Genomic DNA, 18,907 nt, shown 5'->3' with positions numbered 1-18,907 from the left:
TGCAGGAGCCCTAGCGTATATATTCCATCTCCCATAGCATTAGTTGGTGTACCATGTGCACTGGCATGACATGGCAGTTCCTTAACTGAACAGCCCCTACCCCAGTTAAGAAGGGGGCTAAATAATTTAACCAAAGCATAAGTAAACTTAAAAAAAAAAAAAAAAAAAAAAAAGGTTTGACAAAGTGGTGTGTTTTTATTTATTTATTATTATTTTTTAAAAAGCATGGCTGTAAGTAAATTTCAGATGTAATTTAAACTTGAGGGGTGGAAGAGGTTATTTTGTTGCTTGGTTCTTTGGGTTATTTGTTTTCATTTAGCAGTGTTTAGAAAACAAACAAGCAAAGAAATGTACTTTACATTGGATTTAGGTTCCAGGGTTTGCATGCATCAATTAACAAACATCCCAGGCAAGGTGCTCTATTTCCTTAGTGCTTGGGGCAGATTTTTTTTCCTACATGTTGAACTAGCCTCATCTTTGGAACAAGCTACTAGCTGTTGATATTTCTGCAAATAGTGGTTTTTTTTAATTATAACATTAATATTAAAAATGTATTTTTAAATGTATACAATGCATATATATATATATTATATATTTTACACTAAGGTCTTGTGTAATCTGTTTGCTAGGAAACTGAGTCGGGGCATGGCATTATGGAGGAACCTGAACTCACTCTGATAAGCTCAAATGACATCAGCATTGTGGAATCTGACGTTGAGCATGCGAACCAAGAAAAAAGAGAAGAGGATAAAATCAGTAACCCAGCACGTGTGGATAAGTCCGACCTTAATGATTTTACTGAGGTGAGTCTTAATTAGTTGTAATTCTGCAGTTGAGATCTAGTGGGTGAAGGGACTCTACTAGATTTATTTTTAAAGTTTTTGAATGCTTTTAGAAACACAGTTTCTGATTCTTACTGTCAAGATCCATTTCTGATGTTTTTTTCTTGTATCTAAAGGCAAAAGAACTCCTTTTATTTCTATCTGGTCTGTGTCAGTGTTGCAGTACTACTACTTGACTCAAACTTGTGGTGTGTTTTATGCATTTTTAACTAATGTTTCTTTTTGAGACAGGAAAGAGAATTTTTACCACTAGTTCCAGATGCGGATTATTCCATGTTTGTAAGGCCTGACAGTTCTTCCAGAGCCCAGCATCCCAATGATGGACAGCATCCATCACATCAGACCGCAGGTAATTAATTAGGAGCTTCTCAGGTCTTTGGTATGTTTTGAGGCTTTAAGATGCTTTTGATGCAGTAATTATTACAGCATTTGTCTTGGCAGTACTGCTTACAGGTACCAGATCCTGTAGCTCTGAAGTGCTGCCTATTTTGCAACGTTCATTATTCACAATGTCATTCTCCTCGTGCCATTTATCAAAGCAGTCAAGGTCAGCATTTTATGAGAAATGGATTGAAACATATGAGTTATTAGAGGTGATAATGTTCTTTGCTGAATGTGAGAAATGTTTAGTCTTCTCCTTTCCTTTCTCAGTGATGCTCCTAGAGTTTCCTTCTGCATCAGGAAGTTTGCAAGAATCTTTTTTGAAAAGAAAGAGGAGCTTCATTCAGAAATCTCTGGAAAGAGTAGAAGAAATCAAAAATAGAGAGAGAAAAAATGAAAAGCCAGAAGCCAGACAGTTTCAAAGAGGAAAGTCTGAGAAGTTAAGCAGGCAAAAGGAGTCTTTTCTTCTCACTGGTATGTTTATCTGGGGACATGACGTAGGAGTAGGTATGCCTTTAGTCGCTGTGTAAAACCAAAGAACAGCTCTCCCATTTCTTTCACTCTTGCTTTTGCAGGCTCCGCAGGGATGTGGGGAATTTTTTTCCCCCACTCTTTGGCTACCTCTTCAGTGATGTAAGGGCCCTTAATTACCTGCTTCATACATGTGTGATCATAAGGTGTCTCTTACGACTGTATTGAGAGACCTCACTCATCTCTGATGTGTGTTAATAGGGATTTGGAAGTCAGCTGTTGAGAAGCAGTAGCCTAACGAGTCAGAGAATTAATTTCAACAGAAAACTTCAATCTCCATTGTGTCCATTCTTCCAGCTTTTCCTTGCTGTAGTTCCATCTTTCAGTCTTTGAAACCTCTCGTGTTTTTGAGTACTCTTGTGCTGAAAAACCCTGTCATTGACGTTCCTTGATATCATACAACCAGTCAGTGCCTTGTGTCAACTTGTTAAATTGAGTAAGCCTTTGCTGGGGCACAGTGCAGCTTTATATGAATATATGTATTAGCTAGATTAAAATCTCCATTTTCCGTGTCTTTTGAAGGAAAAAAAGGTGCAGTTGTCAACCAGTTGAAGAAAGTAGGAGAAGTGAAAGTATCTTCTCCAGAAGACAGGAAGTCTGGAGAAGTGGAAATGCATCAGCGTACCTCAAGGTACCGCACGAACAGAAAGAAGTTTGGATTAAACAAGCAGAAGTAGTTCATCTGTGTCTTGTGACAGCACTTTGTGGTCTTCCAATTGCACCTTAACAGAACACAGCTTAACATGAAACTACTGGGAGAGGGGAGTGAAGTGTGTTTGAGGCAGGCGTATACTTGGGGCAATTCCCTTGCAGAGCTTCCTGTAAGAATCAGGGCTGGCAGCCTGCTCAGCTGCAGCTCACAATTAAAGCTGGACACTGACAGCTCCAAAATGGGGTTTTTGTGAGGTCAGGGAGCAGGAGAGGAATTTTAAGTGACCCTCGATTATTGGATAGCAAAGTCAAAACTGTTTTTTTCTTAATTTCTAGTAATTGAGACAGACTTCCTTAATGTTAATTTACTCCTGCTTTGCCACTTTGCTTCCTGACAATATTTTCCCATTGTTTTGACAGACTTTATAATCAACTTGAAGAAGTAAAAAACAGAAAGGAGGAAAAGAAAAGGCAAGAAACTTATGCTAAAAACAGAGAAAAGGCTAAGGAGTTTCAGAAGGTAAAATAATCTGTTATACGGCATCTTGAGCCGGTCAGTTCTCATTTCACTGAGCTTCCAAGCAGAGACAGTTGTGCAGTGTGTGACTGTACAGAACACGGACTGAGTCAGAATGTTTCAGCTTCGCTTTTGGGGAGTTGTAACCTAACCTTTGGTAACTCAGCTTTTAAAGATTTCATAGCTATTGCTATGGGCATATCACACTTAAGACTGCCCCTGCGGACAGTCACTGTGTTTGTAGGTTCAGAGCCCCTCTTAGGGCTGAAATTTTTCTCTAAAGGAAATTGGCTTTGGCTGTTCCAAGTAACTTCAGTTTCTACTGAGCTGAGAATAGCTGAGGGTAAGGTGGCAAGGGACCTGTTTGGATTTGCCTGTAACAGGAGCTGCTATCTGTAGAAGTTATACAGCTGCTGTTACCGCTGTTCAGCCTACACCCCCAAGCAGTACCTCAGTTTTTTGCTTTACTACATTTTTAGTATGACTACTTGAGCTACGTTACTGTTGTCTCATGATTTTTTTTACTTACAGAAAATGCTAGAGAAGTTACGAGCCAAGAAGACAGGGAAAACACCTTGACTGGCAGAAGCCTTTGAGCACTCTCCATTAACTGGGTTGGTACAATTCAGAAGAGCAAGCACTTAGCAGTAAAATCTTATTTAAATATGGTGTCTGTGTAATACCTAAGGTAACAGTTCAGCAATTAATTACTTTTCACCTGTGGCAAACTTTACTGTAATGACAATGCCTTAAGTCTCTTGATGTGCATTTTGGTTCTAAGAGCTTGTACTAGTAATACAAATTGTGTAAAAATAAAGGTTATTTTTAAAAAACCTCAACCTACGGATTCCTTCTGAAAAGCTACATGTTTAGGTAGTTCCTCAAGTTTTCTTAGCCCCTCTTAGAGTACACTACAAGCTCAACTAAGCCCCAGGATATCACAAAGTGTAAGCTCAACTGGTAATGCAAGCCTGAATTTTGTTACCAGTAGGTAGAATACCTGGGTAGCTCTATGAAATCCGGCCCTAGTTAAGAGACAGTAAAGTCTCAGAAGGGTAGAAGCTGCTGAGCTTCTTTTTAAAGAACAGTTAACTGCTTTGTTCATTTCAGAAAGCAGTATCACTGCTGTTGTAGCTGAAGAGACTTTCAAACTGCTACCCCCTCCTTAAATAAAGAGGGTAAGCCGAACATAGTTTGTTTGTCAGTCCCTGGATTTAAGTGATGTGGAGGGTTGCTGCAATGGGAGGGGATCAGAGGTAGTAATTTTGCAGTTGAAGGGTATAGGCTCTACTCTCACCTTCACAGTTGTGGTTTTAAAGGGCTGTTCCCCTCTTATACCTGAATATTCTTTTTCCTTTCTCATAAAACAAGCCTCATAAAACAAGCCAACTTCACCATGTTTTATAGTATAGGGTTAAGAAATAATCCCTGGCTGCAGCTGGTCCTTTCAGACATGACTTTTATTTTAATGCTGTGACACGTACAGAATAAACACCCCCAAACCTGAATACAGTTGAGTTCAATAATGGAGAAGTGGGGGAAAAACAGTTGGGAACACGGTATTTCAGTTTACAGAGCAGTAAGGAAAGTTAGAATGACATTAAATTACTGCAATTAACACTAGCATCCTTTCTGCATTTAAGAGCTGTTCTGTTCTTCCTTGCAACAAACATGCAGCAACATCACAGCAGGACCTGAAAGAGAAGAGCACCCATTAGCACCATAATTCCAGAGAAAAGCCGTTTGAACTGTCTTCATGTTTTCCTATAGTTTAAAGCAACTAACTTGGTAACATGGTGCCCACGGAAAAGCAGTATGGAGGAACATGTTTATATATTCCTTACTGAAAATGTTTATGGGCAAAAAACATTTCCAGTGCCAGCTCTGATTAGAATTTTGTTACAGCCAGTGTCCATAGCATTCCAGTCCTGCACTTCCATCCCCCCTCCCTCACCTATTTTGGATCTACTTGAAGACTTCCATGCAGCTCTAGGAACATGTCACACCCCCCAAGACAGAAAGAAGCAGCATCCTCTCTCCATCAGCACCTCAAAAAGGTGACAGGGCAGTAGATCACCTTTTTTCACTCTAAGCAGCGTTACTACGTCAGGTTTTATCTCCTCAGAAATAGACCACAGCACACACAATGTGTCCACAGCATCCTGCAGAGGATTTCAATGTACGGTCACTGCGTTAAGAGCTGCTGGTTTTTCAGCCACGCAAACCCTCTTTGAAGTGACCCTGAGCATCCTTTTTAGTACCAGCAATTCTGGTAAGCGCCTTACCTTCGGGCTTGCTCTGGCAGCACTCAGGTGTTGCTTTTCACCCCTCCGACATTCAGCAACTCAGTAACTGACACTACAGGCTAGAAAGTCAGATTGTTAGCACGCACCATGAGTTACAGCGAACCGCAGCTGGATGCAGACTGCATGGAGCAGCCTTTTGTTCTCCCTTGTCTGTACGCGTGACAACCCTCTCCACAGCAGCTTCTGGAGCCTGAATTACCAGGTGAGATTCTAACTAGATCTTTGATTCCCTGGTAGCCCAAGTGTCAGGGCTGCCCAACAATAACAGCCACATACCTATCAACACCTCAGCAGGAACCTGCTCAGTTACCAGCGGAAGGGAGCATGTGTCTGACCTACGTTAAAGCTTTATCCCCAGCAGACCTAGTGCCACGCAAGGTGGCAGTTCAAGAGTCTGATGGACTTGCTTTACGGTCATGTCCACAGCTCACCAGAAACATAACATCCTAGCAGCCTTGGTAATGACCAGATTCGACCAGATTCTCACTGCTATTACCACTGACTTAAATCAATATTTAAGTCCCAGATTTAAGTTTTCCATCCTTTTTTCTTAAGGACAAATCAAAATCTTGCCAATAGGTAAGTGAAGCCAGGCTGCGTACCAACAACAACCCTAAAATGTTAAAAGCTCCAAAAAATAATTAATCACGACCAGCAACAGTCTCTGCTTCAGGAGCTACAAATCACTGCCTAACTCTGGGGCATCCACCCAAGTTCCACAAACACTGAGGTTTGACTTGCAGATGAAGCAGCTTGCCCAGGTACTGCCAACACCCAGGACCGCCTGCTACTAGACAAGGATTCCTCTACTTCACTAGACAGTTTACTTCAAGTCCTAACAAATTAACAACCGCTATTCTGTGAAGTTGCCTGAAACCTTCTGAACTGACAAGTAACTCAGTGCTTACCAGTCAAACAGGTCGTTACCCTCTTCCACAGCTAATCCTTTTAAAACAGGGTTCCCTTTCTTCTGTACTCCAAATCACCTGTAAAAAAAACCAACTGAATACACCTGGGAAAACCAGCTCTCACATGGGGAAGCTATACGTGGAATAAGGAGTGCACTCGGATCCTTGAAGAGGACAGAGTTTGTATCAGCAGAAATACCAGGTTTAACACACACACCAGAATGAAAACCAACGATGCCAAATGCCGAACTGCTGTAGCACTGTTTTTTGAACACCCCATCAGAGGAATGCTGCTGGGTGCAGATACCATACAGTGCAACAGGTGCAATAGCTCGATCCACCACTGCACACGTTAAGGTTCAAGCTCTTTCTATACCCACTCCACAAAAGCGGTCATGCATGTAAGAGAGAAGATTCCATGGATTTCAGCAGCTTCAGAACTTTCAAGTGTTTACTTTTTCCAAAGTGTTTTGCTTGTTTTACTTTGAGCTACATTCTATAGAACAGAATCCAGGAATTGTAACAGTATTGTAGTAAACTGGCTGAGAAGCTCAGAATTTAACTCAAACATTTGAAGAATTTGAAGATTAAAGGTAGATAAAGCAGTATTTATTGCTCAATTAAATAACACAACAAAAATGCAACATGTTATGAAGTTATTTCAAGACCAGACAGTCACCAGAGTGCCGTCTTTTTTTCTTTTTAAAAAGCCATAGCAACCAAACCAAGAACTAGTAAATAACTGCTTTAGGATTAAAGCTGGACTAGGCTGTTCCAAGACAACAAGAAAACTCACCCCACAAGCAACAATGAAATAATTTTGATACCTACACAAAAAAGAAAATTGGCTGACGTCCCAGCCATGTAATTAACCATGTGAGTTACACTTGAAATCTCAGAACACATCTTTTGACTCTTACCAAGCTTCTCCATTTGCACCACTTCTCATTTGTGTGAAATGCAGAAGCCAGTACCTGAAGGAGAACATAACACATTATTTTTATTCCTCAAATGGTAAATGAAGGTTTGTCTTGTAGTTTTATCCCACAGAGCTAACAGGTAGTTCAGTGGGTAAAACTAAACCACAAGTTTGTTCTGTGAGGCGTTTCCAACGACATGAACCTACAGCAGAGATCCTATCGGGATAGACCTCACCATTGCTGTTACCACCAACTAATACAACAGATAAAAATCAAGCAGACCAGAGTAGTATAGTAGTTGCTCCTGAAGTGCCTTTTTACTTTTTCCCCAAGAAATTTAGGGGAAGAGGGAAGGGAAATGCACTAATATTTGGATAAGATGCAGTAATAACTCCTCCATATCGGCAACAGTTTTAAAATTAAAAGCTAGTAATACCTGAATGGTAAGAGACAGAGGAAATTAACTACAGAATTTATTTAAACACTTGCAACATATGTACGTAACGTATTTATTTTATAATTTCCACTTAACATACTGAAAGTGAGCACTACTTCAGAATGCAGCAATGCAGTGTTGAGAGAAGTCCCGAGACGCTCCACAACACAGTAAGCTTGACTTGGTAAATAGTTCGGTCACTGAAACCCTGAGCCTCCCAGGCAGTAATGAACTTGCACAACCTCAGCTGGCACACTAACCTGCGGAAGGTTCGTACTCCTGGGAAATGGCTTTGTTTTTCTCATTTTCTGTGTCACCTGAAAAAGCAACATCATTACGGGGTTACAAAGTGACATACAAACAAGTAGAGCCTACAGCAGTACTTAAGTGATTTCTAATCACCACAAGCATTTCTGATAAGCTCTCTCACTGCAATCACACTTAAAGCTGCTGCATCTGAATATTAGATATAACTATGTAATTTGACAACTTTTTATTAATAAAGTCAGCTGTTATCTTTATTTACTGACAAAACACCGCTTGTTAAATATTCAGAATGGCCACCCAGAATAAACTGCGATGAAAAACACGTAACTGATTTGTTCAGAAAGGCTATTCTCACTCACTCTCTTCAGAGCAGTTGAACATTTTGCCAATCATCACAACAATTATCTTATACCACTCTCAACTCTGGAGGAAGGTAAGTATCTGATGCAGCAACACTGCATTTTCTCAGTAAGAAAAAACCAGCAGTGTACCAGCTCAACGGACTGAATTTAAGACTGCTAACTTGCACTGATCAACAGTCATAGGAATTTGGAATCAAACCAACTTACCAAGACACTCCTTCAGACTGGACTAGTGGGTGCGCTTCCTGAAAAGACAGTAAGTTACAGGATCTGAGAAACAGTTCTAAGTTCCCTCAGCATTTTAATAATTTTAAGACTCTGGTATTTTTATATTGAATAATAAGCATTTCTTTTGAGATCAGAGACACGGCCCAGCCTGTGGCAAAACTATCAACAAAATCTACCTGTGATTTAAGAAATTCGAACGCTATGGCACATGAGATGCAGAGGAGTTACCTCAACTGGTATTGAGATGTAAAGAAAACATGAATGAGACTACGCTTTAAGGCAGCTTAACAAGTACGCTTTCACGAACCATTTACAGGACTGGAGCACTGCATGCCTTTCTTGTAGCTGCCAACCTTCCTCTGTAGGCAGGATGCGGAATTCAAAAGCAAAACAAGCCAATCCTTGGGATTTCGTTTTATTGGAGCTACTTTTTGGACCATGCTTACATAATTGTTTCACTAGGCAAGCCTGTTACAGGCCTCATTGTCACCACTGCAATGAGCTTTACAGTGAGGAAAGCACAACCTGTTGCTGTTCTAGCCACGTTGTTCAATTCCGACACACGGTGAGTTGTGTCTATTTGCTGAAAAACGAGGCATAACGACACTTCACTATGCCTAGAGAATAACTTCTGGTTTTAAAACTCAGCCAATTAACTTTCTGATACTTTTGTGTTTCAGAACAACTACCTCCTCAGATACCTCCCACTGCAAGAAACGTTCTGGAACAAAATATTATCAAGTAACAGTTCAAAGAAATTCTTCATCTACTTGTTTCAACAGAAACACCAAGTTAAATCAGCATGTCCACATGAAAACCACGACGCCAGCAGCTGAAACACTGCAGTGCTGCTTTTTGAATACATCATCAGAAAGACACTGCTGGGTACACACGTCTTGCAGCATACAGGCTGATTACTTGCTCATTACTTAGCGCAATATTCAACGTACTTCTCTGAAAAAATTAATTCTCTCATGCTGAAGCTCAGCAGAAACACAAAGCTTACCTCTTTCCCTAATGCGTTCCACAGGAGTGCGCTGAGGTCAGCCAACAGTTGTCAAGAATTCAAACAGTCCAAAAAAAAAAAGTAAAAACTGCTCGGTGCTGCCAAGCCGGTGAATTCATCCACAAAGTCTGGGAAGGAAACAATGCAACTAGACTGTATTTCTGCAAAGGCGATACAAAATTCCTGCCCCGGATTCAGGATTTAGATTAAATGCTGCTTGAATAAATGCAAAGATTGTCCCTTCATATAAGTAACACAACTAATACATGCATCAGCTGTGGGTTGCGAAGAAGGGGTTTTTTTAAGCACTAGGTTCCAGGTTTTTGTCTACAGCACCAGACAAAAACTGAACACGTGCTGAAACAAACTGAAGGCATCAGCTTTCACCTTTTTTTCACTATTTTTAGACTATATTTGAAGAGCACACAGAAATCACGTTCAATTTCTCAGTCTCCTATATACTTACCCATTAACAACTGTCACCTTTCATGCCATGCCTTCTATTTTTAGATGGGTATAATTTGGACTACAGTAACTGGGGCAACGAGTTCAGTATCAGATCTGCTGTTGTAAAAATCAATTGAAAATCAATTTAACACTGCACAAGTTCCCTAGTCCAGTACCCTTCCTACAGCAAAGGCCAGAAGATGATGCTGTGTTCCTACCCGCTTACAAGGAAGAATGCTCTCAGAAGGCTTCACTACTTTCTGTCTCTTGGCTTCCCACCTTGCAGATCTTTTCCTGTACAGTAACCCTACATAAAGTGTTCTTCTTCCATGCTCTTTCCTAGGCCCTCCTGAAGACACGAGAACTTGACACATGAAAGAAGCTTCTTGAAAGAAGTTTCACAGCTTTAGTGATCCAGGACTACCTCCCTTCTGATGTTCCCATGACACAGGACATGCATTAAGATGGGATTTTACCAGAGGGAAGCAATCACAAGCTGCAGCTGCATGACACACGCCAGTACAGAAATTGGTGGGGCACCACCAGGAGACTAAGTGCACAGTAGCTCTCCAACCTCCTCAGCACAGAAGGCTCCAGGTAATATCCAAAACAAATCAAGTTTGTCCTCAGTTGCGAGGCCCTGCGGCATTCAACACCAGGTTAAACAGAAGTATTTCCATATATGACTTCTAAAAAAACTGCCTTTAATATGCAGATACTACAGAATTATTTTACTTTCCAGTCAAGCAGAAGCTACAGGCTCTAATTTTGGTTAGACTGATAAAAGAAGTGTTACTCTGAACTTTCTCTCTCAAGGTTTCACACATAGTAGTGAAATTTAATTTATTCACCTGAAAATTTAACTTATTCACACTAGACTGTTTTTCAAAAACATTTTGTGAAGTAAAGCAAAAGCTACCTGACAAAAATAGCAACTACAAACCAAGTAACAGCTTACCTCTTGCATCAGTTGACTAGTATTTCATTATCCAAAAGCAAGATAAAACTGGAAAAAAAAAGGAAAGGGATAAGAACTGTTAGATATGATGAAGTAACGTGAGATTCCTAAAGCCAAAAGCTACGTTTCAGCAATCAATTTAACAGCTGTAACAAGCTGGCTTTTCACGTGTACAAATCCAGTTCTAATCAGAATTGAAATTTAGTTCATTTCTGAGTCACTCAGCAGTTGAACAGAAAAATTCATCACGTGAACTGCAGAATGAGCAGCACTCCCTCCACACACCACCTCGCTACGCCTTACCCAGCAAGAACCCCACTCCTAGATCCAGGACGAGTCTGTGAAGCCATAGAGTACTTCTCAGGTAGATGCCTAAAAGAGTTACATTTAGCCATTAATTTTGGACCATGATTAAATATGATCTTCAATTACTGAAGGTAAGATTTTCGTAGTTCCATTCCCTACAGCTATTAAGTTGCAATAGGGAAACCTCAAGGGATATCTTCAAAGATTTGAAACCTTAATTCAAGCAAATAAAGAATGCAACTTGACCAATCCTCTTTGTACTGAGCACCTGCAGTAAATCCCCCCAGCTTGTCAGATCAGCAGATAGCTTGCTTTTTTATTTTTTTGATCCCTTTTACCTGCTGAACAGCTGTTAGTTTGTTGCTGACAGCAATTTGGCCGTTACAGAATATTTGGGGCTGAACCCATTGCTTATTTACATCTCCTCGATTTGCAGGTAAGCTTTTTAAGCGTAACTTTTATTATTATTTCTACCACTATCAAGAGAGTCTTGTAATCTAGGAGTTATCACTTAACGCTCATTAGTCATGTTTCCAACTGGCTAAAGCACCTTTCAGGAAGGAAATTTGGATTTGAGACAGCACTTGTTAACTACTATAATCCTAGAGAGCTTCCCACTGCTGCTTAGTTACATTCATGAGACCCCATTAAAAAGAATCTTTAAACTTAAGAGTTATCCTGCACTGAAAAACAGACAACTTCAGTTATAAGGATTATCATCTTTCAAATGTATCAACAGCATTTTGTAGTAGCCTTGTGGAAACTATCTAACCACTTCAGTATTTTTTACTGCTGGAACACACAGATGAGCATTAAGCTTCAATTCTGTCTTCAACCTTTGCACAGCTCTCCGAGCATTTTGAAATACAGCCTGCATTTCCTCGAGATACTGAATAACCCCTCAAGTATCACTCAGTCTTACTCCCTAGAGCTACCAAGTTGCAACAGGGAAAGGTCAAGCGTCCTCTGCAAAGCTATGAAAGGGGTCTCTAAGCCCCCCTTCATAACAGGAACGCAGCTATGTATGTGCGCACACATGCTGCTGCTAAATCACAAGATTTTGAACACTTAATTCTGCAATTCTATGACCCCTTGGTTACACAGGTTGCAGAAGCTAATATTTAAACAGGTTTACCAGCCACTGCATCAAGGGTATTCGACAGGTAAACGCTTAACAGAACGATTACACTTGTTTCCTAACAGTCAGACACAAATAAACCCAACACACTCACCTTAAACCCAGTCTGACTAGGCTGCTGAGTCAACAGCTTAATGTGGTCCTCAGACCAACACTTCAAACCAAGTAGGCCTTAACGAGGTATCTGAAGAGTGACTGCTGCCACCTCATTAAGCAGTTTTCTGTTCACTGGAGTGAGCCTCGCTGAAGCCCGGACTTAGCAGCAGCACGACCTTTCTTTTCTACTTCCACCACTCCCGTTGATTTCGCACGTTTTGTTTCTGTCTTGGATTTCTTCTTATTGGGAAGTTTGCTGCTTAAAACGAAACAGCTGTTGTCCTGAATCAATGAAAGACAGGGTATTCACAAGTCTAATTTTGAGACACCTCACTTTGATAAGGACATTATCTACAACTTTAACCTCAGAAGGTTATAGAGTTTTTGAAATTAAGGAATATTTACTCACCACTACTCTGACATCAAAGTCATCTTGATTATCAGCACCCAAGCTGTTATCATCACTGAAATACACAAAATGTAAATCAAACTCTACTCTTATAGTAGCCTAACATATTCATGCTATTTTCCTACTACAATCCCTGGCTTCTCGTAATGCGTATGGAAGTGCTACAGCTCGTGGGTGTAAGATACTACTGCTTTTACAGGAGGCTGTTCTCAGACGAGCTTCTGGCAACAGAATTACATCCCAGCTACCAACACAGGCAGGACAAATTCATTTTCACTATGGTCCCCAAGTTTTTACAGCAAGACAACTTCCCAGAAAGCTGGGACAATTTTAGTCCTATTGTCCCGGTTTCAGCTAGAATAGTTATTTTTCCTCCTAGTAGCTGGTAGGGTGCTGTGTTTGGGATTTAGGATGAGAAGAATGTTGTTAACATGCTGATGTTTTAATTGTTGCAGAGCAGTGCTTACACCAAGCCAAGGACTTTTCAGCTTCTCACACTGTCCGCAGCAGGCTGGCTGGGAGTGCAGCAGGAGCTGGGAGGGGACAGACCCAGGACAGCTGACCCAAAACCTACAGGCTTTTATTTCTCTTTGATTCTCTCCCCCATCGCAGAGAGGGAGAGAGAAGGATGAGTGAACAGCTGTGTGGTGCTCAGCTGCCCGCTGGGTTAAATCACAGCAAGTGGCACAGGGACAACTTGCTTCAAAACACTAAGTCTTCTAGTACTTAATTTCATATAAGGAATTCCCTCTTTGGATGAGCCACTTTGCATTTGTTCTGCAGACCTTTTTCTGCTCTTCTGTAGAAAACAGCATACCAATTACTGTTACCTACTTTAGAGGCTCACCCTAATACTTCAACATGCAAGAATTACCAGCTTGAGTGATAAATAGGTGAGCAATACCTGAACAGGCTTGTACCTTCACACTACCTTCTAGCTTCCCAGTTTTAAGGTGCTATGTATACTTACAACACTACGTCATCTTGCTGACTTTTTGATCCACTTATTGTGTGTAAATAAACTCTTTTGATCATGAAGACCTACGATATACCTTTTATACTATAAAATGCTCCACTTTATTTATTTGAATATTTGAGAAGAACAGGAAATATTTCATTCAGGAAAATATTTCAGGAAATATTTCCCCAAAATACAGATTTCAGTCAATCACATTTAGATTGCATAATGTTGATATAGGTTAACAAAAAGGGCAGATTTGAGCTCAATACACCTACAGCTTGGTCACAAAAACACACACTATTGAAGACAACTGTTCTTCCTCCTGAATTGTTCAGCTCTGTGTAGCAGACTGTCCTGGATCTGGCTGGGGTAGCTTCTTTGCAGCAGCCCATAAGGTGCTCCGGTTTGGATTTGTGATTGCAAGTTTTTTGTCTGTTGCTGAACAGTGCTTGGACAGCTTCACAACTTGCCCTTTCCTCATTCTGTTCCACCCACCCCACCCCCAAGCAAGTCGGCCTTCAGGTGAGCAAGAAATAGGAAGTGGACAGAGCAAGAGAGCCCACCTGAACTGACCAAAGGCTTATTTCATACTGTATAACATCAGGTTCAGCAACAAATACCAGGGGCTTGTTCTTGCCCCCACTCCCCATTCCCCTGCGCCGCTCAGGGGGAGGAGGTGGAAGAGGATGGATGGGGGGAAGGTGGTTTTAGTTCATTTTTTCAGTTTCTCACTCCTCTAGCTTGTTAGCAATAGGAAATAAATTACATTATTCTCCCTACGCTGAGTTTTGCCTGTGATAGTAACTGGTGAGTGATCTCCCTGTCCTTGTTTTAACACACGAGCTGTTACCGTGCCATAGCGGTGGCTCAGCTGTTCATCGGTGTTAAACCACCAAGTGTGTTACTGACTTACAGGAGCACCTATTCATTTCGCCCACCAAAGTCATGCATCTACCCGTTGATAACAACATTGATGCCGTATACTCAACTTCGTGTTTTAGTTTAGAACAAAACAGCAAGCTTTTTACTCCCTAGAAATATAAGATTAACTTACTTCATCTCCTGGATAGGGGAAATGGGACCTTCATCATCTAAATACTTGTGTTTCCGTACTGCCAGACATTCTCTTTCTAAGTCTTCACTAGCTTGAAGTGTTTTTAAAGCCTTTTTGAGGTGTTCTTCATATTTGAGCATTTCAATGTACCGGAAATATCCCTTTGTAGCTGCTTGCTAAAGAAAAAAAAAACACATTGGGCAAGATTTTAAAAATACCACTATAATAAAGCAAAGAAATAAAGTATTTATAGTATCAACCCAATTGCAATATTAAATTGGCACCCTTATTTCAGCTGTGCTTTTCTTCAAGGTATTAAACAGAAAACAGCAAGTGTCCTGCGTAACAAAAATAAAACCAGGTTTGTTTCACTCTACGTAGCACATCGGGTAGAAACAGAAAATAACCAATTTACATTCACTGTTTTTAAAATAAATTCAAAATTAAAACATTTCTCCAGTAAAACAGGACTCACCTCATAGTCAAGAACCATCTTTAAGGGAATATGTTTTGTCCCATAATGTTTTTCAACAAAAGGGAATTGAAAACCCCGATGTAGAAGCCTTTTCCTTTGCTCTTGTGGTGAGGCTGTCAGTGGCGGCCTCCCAGTAGGCATGCATGTGCGCTCATGCCTTGTCTTTGCCTCCGTCTCAGTCCTCCTCTTCCTTGATGTACTCCGAAAATTTCTGTGTGCAGCAGCTTTAAACTTCCTTCCCCTGAAGTGATAGGCAAAAATGGCTTTCAAATTAAGCTTGGATTTCTTCTCTTTGGAGCTTTCAGGTAGTTTCACTGGACTCGGAGGAGACGGAGAAGAATCTGAACTTTCATCATCAGGCACTGTTACAACAGCTTCCACTTGTTGCCTTGAAGGTCGTGATTTCCTTTTTTGCTTTGAAGGTGCACTGGAGCACTTGGTGTGGTACTCACTGCCACTAGAAGCAGAAAGGTCACCAAAGAAACATTTACTTTCAACAGAATGCGTACATTTATGATGTATCATGCAGGTTTTGTGCATGAAAAGTTCTCCAACTAGCAATAAAAACTCACATTTCTGAATCACTGCTGTCCAGGATGACCTCAACTGAAGACTCCTCAGGAGTGGCACCCTTCTGTCTTGAGCGTGAACGTTTCCTGTGTTTATCTGTTGCGTGCTCATTTAACATATCTATTTCTTTCTGTTGAGTGCATATTAGATCTTGGGCATCAGGGTAATCGGAAACAGAAGCCTGGGATTCATCAGTCATGTTTCAACCTGTCCTAAAATCAATGAGCATTCAAGAAATTAAAGAAAATCCTCTGCTAAGCAGGCAAACCTCCCCTGCTCCGTTTCATAGGGTTAATTTCAAACAATTTGTGAGCAAACTTGGATATGAAGTTCTCCTGTACATGGACACATGCATGTAAGCCAGCAGCTTAACTTTAAAGGATGCTGCACATCTAAGTCATACTCAAACACTCACTTCACTGTGGTTTATAATAATTTTGAACTTATCCAGGCCTGTTGGCATGAGAAGCAACGCCATTTCCCTGTTCTTTAAGGCTTCCTGCTCTAACAATCTATCAACATTTTGTTTACTGCTATCAACAAAAATGGAGACTAGCCCCAAAAGAAAAAATTAATTTTCAGCTGAATCTGCAATACAATCCACCCCTTGAGCTGCATAAATCTATACAAAATAGACTGGAACACACAGCAGAGGAACCCTCACTGTGCAATAGCCTAGAGTAATTTTATCTGCATGCTAGTCATTTACTAACCTCTAGTTCTCTATCTTGGGAGATTTTTACATGCTTTGTACATGTATAAACCAGCAGTAATAGGTAAGATTAGCATGCCAAAACAAATAGTTACAAGACTTCAGCAGCTGTGACTACTCACAGGACTAAGTTCCATTTCTTCCCCAACCCATACAGCTACAAGCTATTATCAGAACAAAGGTGACGAATACCACTACCCTATTGCAGCTGTTGTTACCATAAAAGCAGCAAATAAAAAGACTTATTTTGAAATCTTAGAAAGTGGGCATTCTTTACTATCAAAGCTGTGGCACTGGAGACACACATGGATTGTTCTGCCAAAGTGCATTTGCCTTCTCAATGCTGACCAAAAAAAATTTATAATCACAAGGCTTACTTACATATTCATTACATTTCTTGAAGAAGTCATACATATTACTACTGGTTTACTGAAATTATATATTTATGTTCCTCCCATCTGCACAGACTCAATGAATTGAAGCAGTGGTCATGGTGGTTGTTGCGGCCTCTTCATCCTTGTCGGTTTAACCCTGAGCCCGTTTTTCACTATTTCTTCCTTAAATAGTGTTGTTTTGCTGATGTGCCAGCTGAGTTACGCATGCTTTTTCATTTCTTTCTTATGTTGCGACCCTTCCTCCATTTCCTTTGATTTGTTAGTGCTTAACTAAGCAGAACATATAATACAAAATTCCTCACGAGGCAGGACATACAGCAGAAGGTTCCTTCCATGCTAATATCAATATTATTCAGCCCAAGAGATCTATCAGTATCATTGCGCATCAGCAATTAAGTTTTAAACAGCCTACATTTGGGAATGAGTTTTTGCATCATATAACTGTTCAAGGTAGAACCTTCTTCCTTGCGCTTTTTTCTTCCAAAACTGAAGTCATTTATTTATCAACCTGCACTAAACACAGGTGTGGGAGTACAGCAGAATTGAAACTCTCCCTAATGGAGTTTCAGAAGCAGCAGAGGGGCTAAACATGCCCTCCTTTGGTGAGGGATGAAATGCAAAAAGGTACTGTAACTTTCCAAGACTCATTCTGGAGAATAAGCAAGCAGCTATTCTTTATTAACAGCACTGGGTATGTGGGGGATAATTCAACAAAACACACACACCCAAGCACAACAGTAAGTACTTATTTATAGTTTAGAGATATACATATTCACACAATTTCCAAGAAAGTAAAGTATTTAACATTAATGGCTTCCCAGAACTAACCATCATACTATCCCTCCTACTCTCACATGCGCAGTACCCCCTCTCTGGTAGTCACACTTTGGGGTCTTTTTGATTAAGGCTCAGTCTTCTTCACTGTGTACTTTTCCCCTTTCCATCTTTGTGCATGCTCAGTCATTGTTTAACTGTTTCAGCTGTCTTGCTCTTTAGAAGCTCAGCTACTTTAATTAATTTCTACTTCAGGGCACCGTGTTCCCTTTTCAGTTAAGTTCTTCCTTACTCTTGTGATTGGAGCTAAGTCTCCCTATCAGTGAGGTTGATACAACTCAGCAATCCCTTTTCATTTGCGCATTTTATGTCTTATAGTCTGTGTTTCAATTTGGAAATAAGTTTTTGTATCATGTAACCTACTCCCTTGCGTTTTTTTTTCTCAAAACTGAAGTAATTTGTTTATAAACCTGCACTAAATGCAGGTGTAGGGGTACAGTGGAGCTGAAACTCACCCTAATGCTGTTCCAGAAGCGACAGAGGGACCAAACGTGCCTCATTTGGTGCCAGAGCAACCACATGGCTGCTCTGCTGCTTGGGGCCATCCATACAAGGCCTGAACAACGCAAACTCCAGAACAAAAGCGCATGCAACAACGCCAGCTTTTCCTACTCGACTGCAGATAATACTTACAGTTCGGGGCTAAGCACCAGCTTCTACTTCGTCTCCCTCACCACCCGACATGCCAAGCAGCTCCCTGAAAAAGAAAACCAATCCACTCATTACACATTGACGGATCCTTTCCCTCGGGAGAGCCAAAAGGCTGCCGAAAGGCGCCCAGCCCCGGGGCGGACATTTTGTGCGCGGCCACCCGCCCTTACCACAGCCCGAGGGCGCCCCGACAGCCGTGAGGGGAAGCTCGCCGCCGCCCAGCCCGCTCCTCAAGGCGATCCCCGGCTCCTTCCCCAGGCTCGCCCCTTCCCCAGGCTCATTCCTCAAGCAAGCTCCTGGCTGCAAGCGCTGGGCGAGCAGGAGGGACCTGCCATCGCCTCAGCCTCCCCTCGGCCGGGCGCCTCGCCCGCCAAATGGCGGCGGGCGCCGCGCTCCCCCTCGCCCCCCTCACCTCACGCTTCGGCGCCGCAAAGGGCTCGAAATGGCCGCCCCGGGGACTAAATAGCGGCCGGCTCTCGCGAGAGGAGCTGAGGAGGAGGGAGGGAAAGAAGGAGGGATGGACGGAGGTTGGGAGGGTCGGGCTGG

General features: G+C 41.4%; 2 protein-coding genes across 9 annotated transcripts in view; one reads left to right on the top strand and one right to left on the bottom strand.

Moving 5' to 3' along the window:
- The window catches only part of CEP295 (centrosomal protein 295), a 39,461-nt gene extending 35,215 nt beyond the window's left edge, over positions 1-4,246 (top strand). For all 3 annotated transcript variants that reach the window (XM_083828844.1, XM_083828842.1, XM_083828843.1), the window contains 6 exons: positions 630-803; positions 1,074-1,191; positions 1,494-1,697; positions 2,277-2,385; positions 2,826-2,925; positions 3,454-4,246. In XM_083828844.1, the coding sequence (XP_083684970.1) occupies positions 630-803; positions 1,074-1,191; positions 1,494-1,697; positions 2,277-2,385; positions 2,826-2,925; positions 3,454-3,501 (753 nt within the window). In that variant the 3' untranslated portion in view covers positions 3,502-4,246. The remainder of the gene's footprint in view (positions 1-629; positions 804-1,073; positions 1,192-1,493; positions 1,698-2,276; positions 2,386-2,825; positions 2,926-3,453) is intronic.
- Positions 4,247-4,364: 118 nt separating this feature from the next.
- On the bottom strand, positions 4,365-18,906 carry TAF1D (TATA-box binding protein associated factor, RNA polymerase I subunit D). 6 transcript variants are annotated; one of them, XM_083828883.1, is made up of 16 exons: positions 18,532-18,906; positions 18,344-18,407; positions 15,772-15,981; positions 15,200-15,656; positions 14,725-14,900; positions 12,710-12,764; positions 12,299-12,582; positions 11,064-11,132; positions 10,761-10,808; positions 9,356-10,442; positions 8,329-8,366; positions 7,753-7,809; positions 7,057-7,110; positions 6,137-6,214; positions 5,208-5,287; positions 4,365-4,616 (listed from the first exon to the last, which is right to left on the bottom strand). In XM_083828883.1, exons 3-7 carry the CDS (start codon positions 15,966-15,968, stop codon positions 12,430-12,432), a joined length of 1,038 nt encoding a protein of 345 aa, XP_083685009.1. In that variant the 5' UTR covers positions 15,969-15,981; positions 18,344-18,407; positions 18,532-18,906; the 3' UTR covers positions 4,365-4,616; positions 5,208-5,287; positions 6,137-6,214; positions 7,057-7,110; positions 7,753-7,809; positions 8,329-8,366; positions 9,356-10,442; positions 10,761-10,808; positions 11,064-11,132; positions 12,299-12,429. The 6 variants fall into 6 exon arrangements, with proteins under 6 accessions (XP_083685009.1, XP_083685010.1, XP_083685011.1 ...); XM_083828884.1 differs by having other exon boundaries at positions 9,356-9,919; XM_083828885.1 differs by having other exon boundaries at positions 6,968-7,110; positions 9,356-9,483.
- Between the last annotated feature and the right edge of the window lies 1 nt (position 18,907).

The sequence above is a fragment of the Anser anser genome (genome assembly GCF_964211835.1).
Source record: "Anser anser genome assembly, chromosome: 1".
NCBI classification, from domain to species: Eukaryota; Metazoa; Chordata; class Aves; order Anseriformes; family Anatidae; genus Anser; species Anser anser.
Note: the sequence above shows the minus strand (reverse complement) of the source record. Positions and strands in the feature narration are given on the sequence as shown.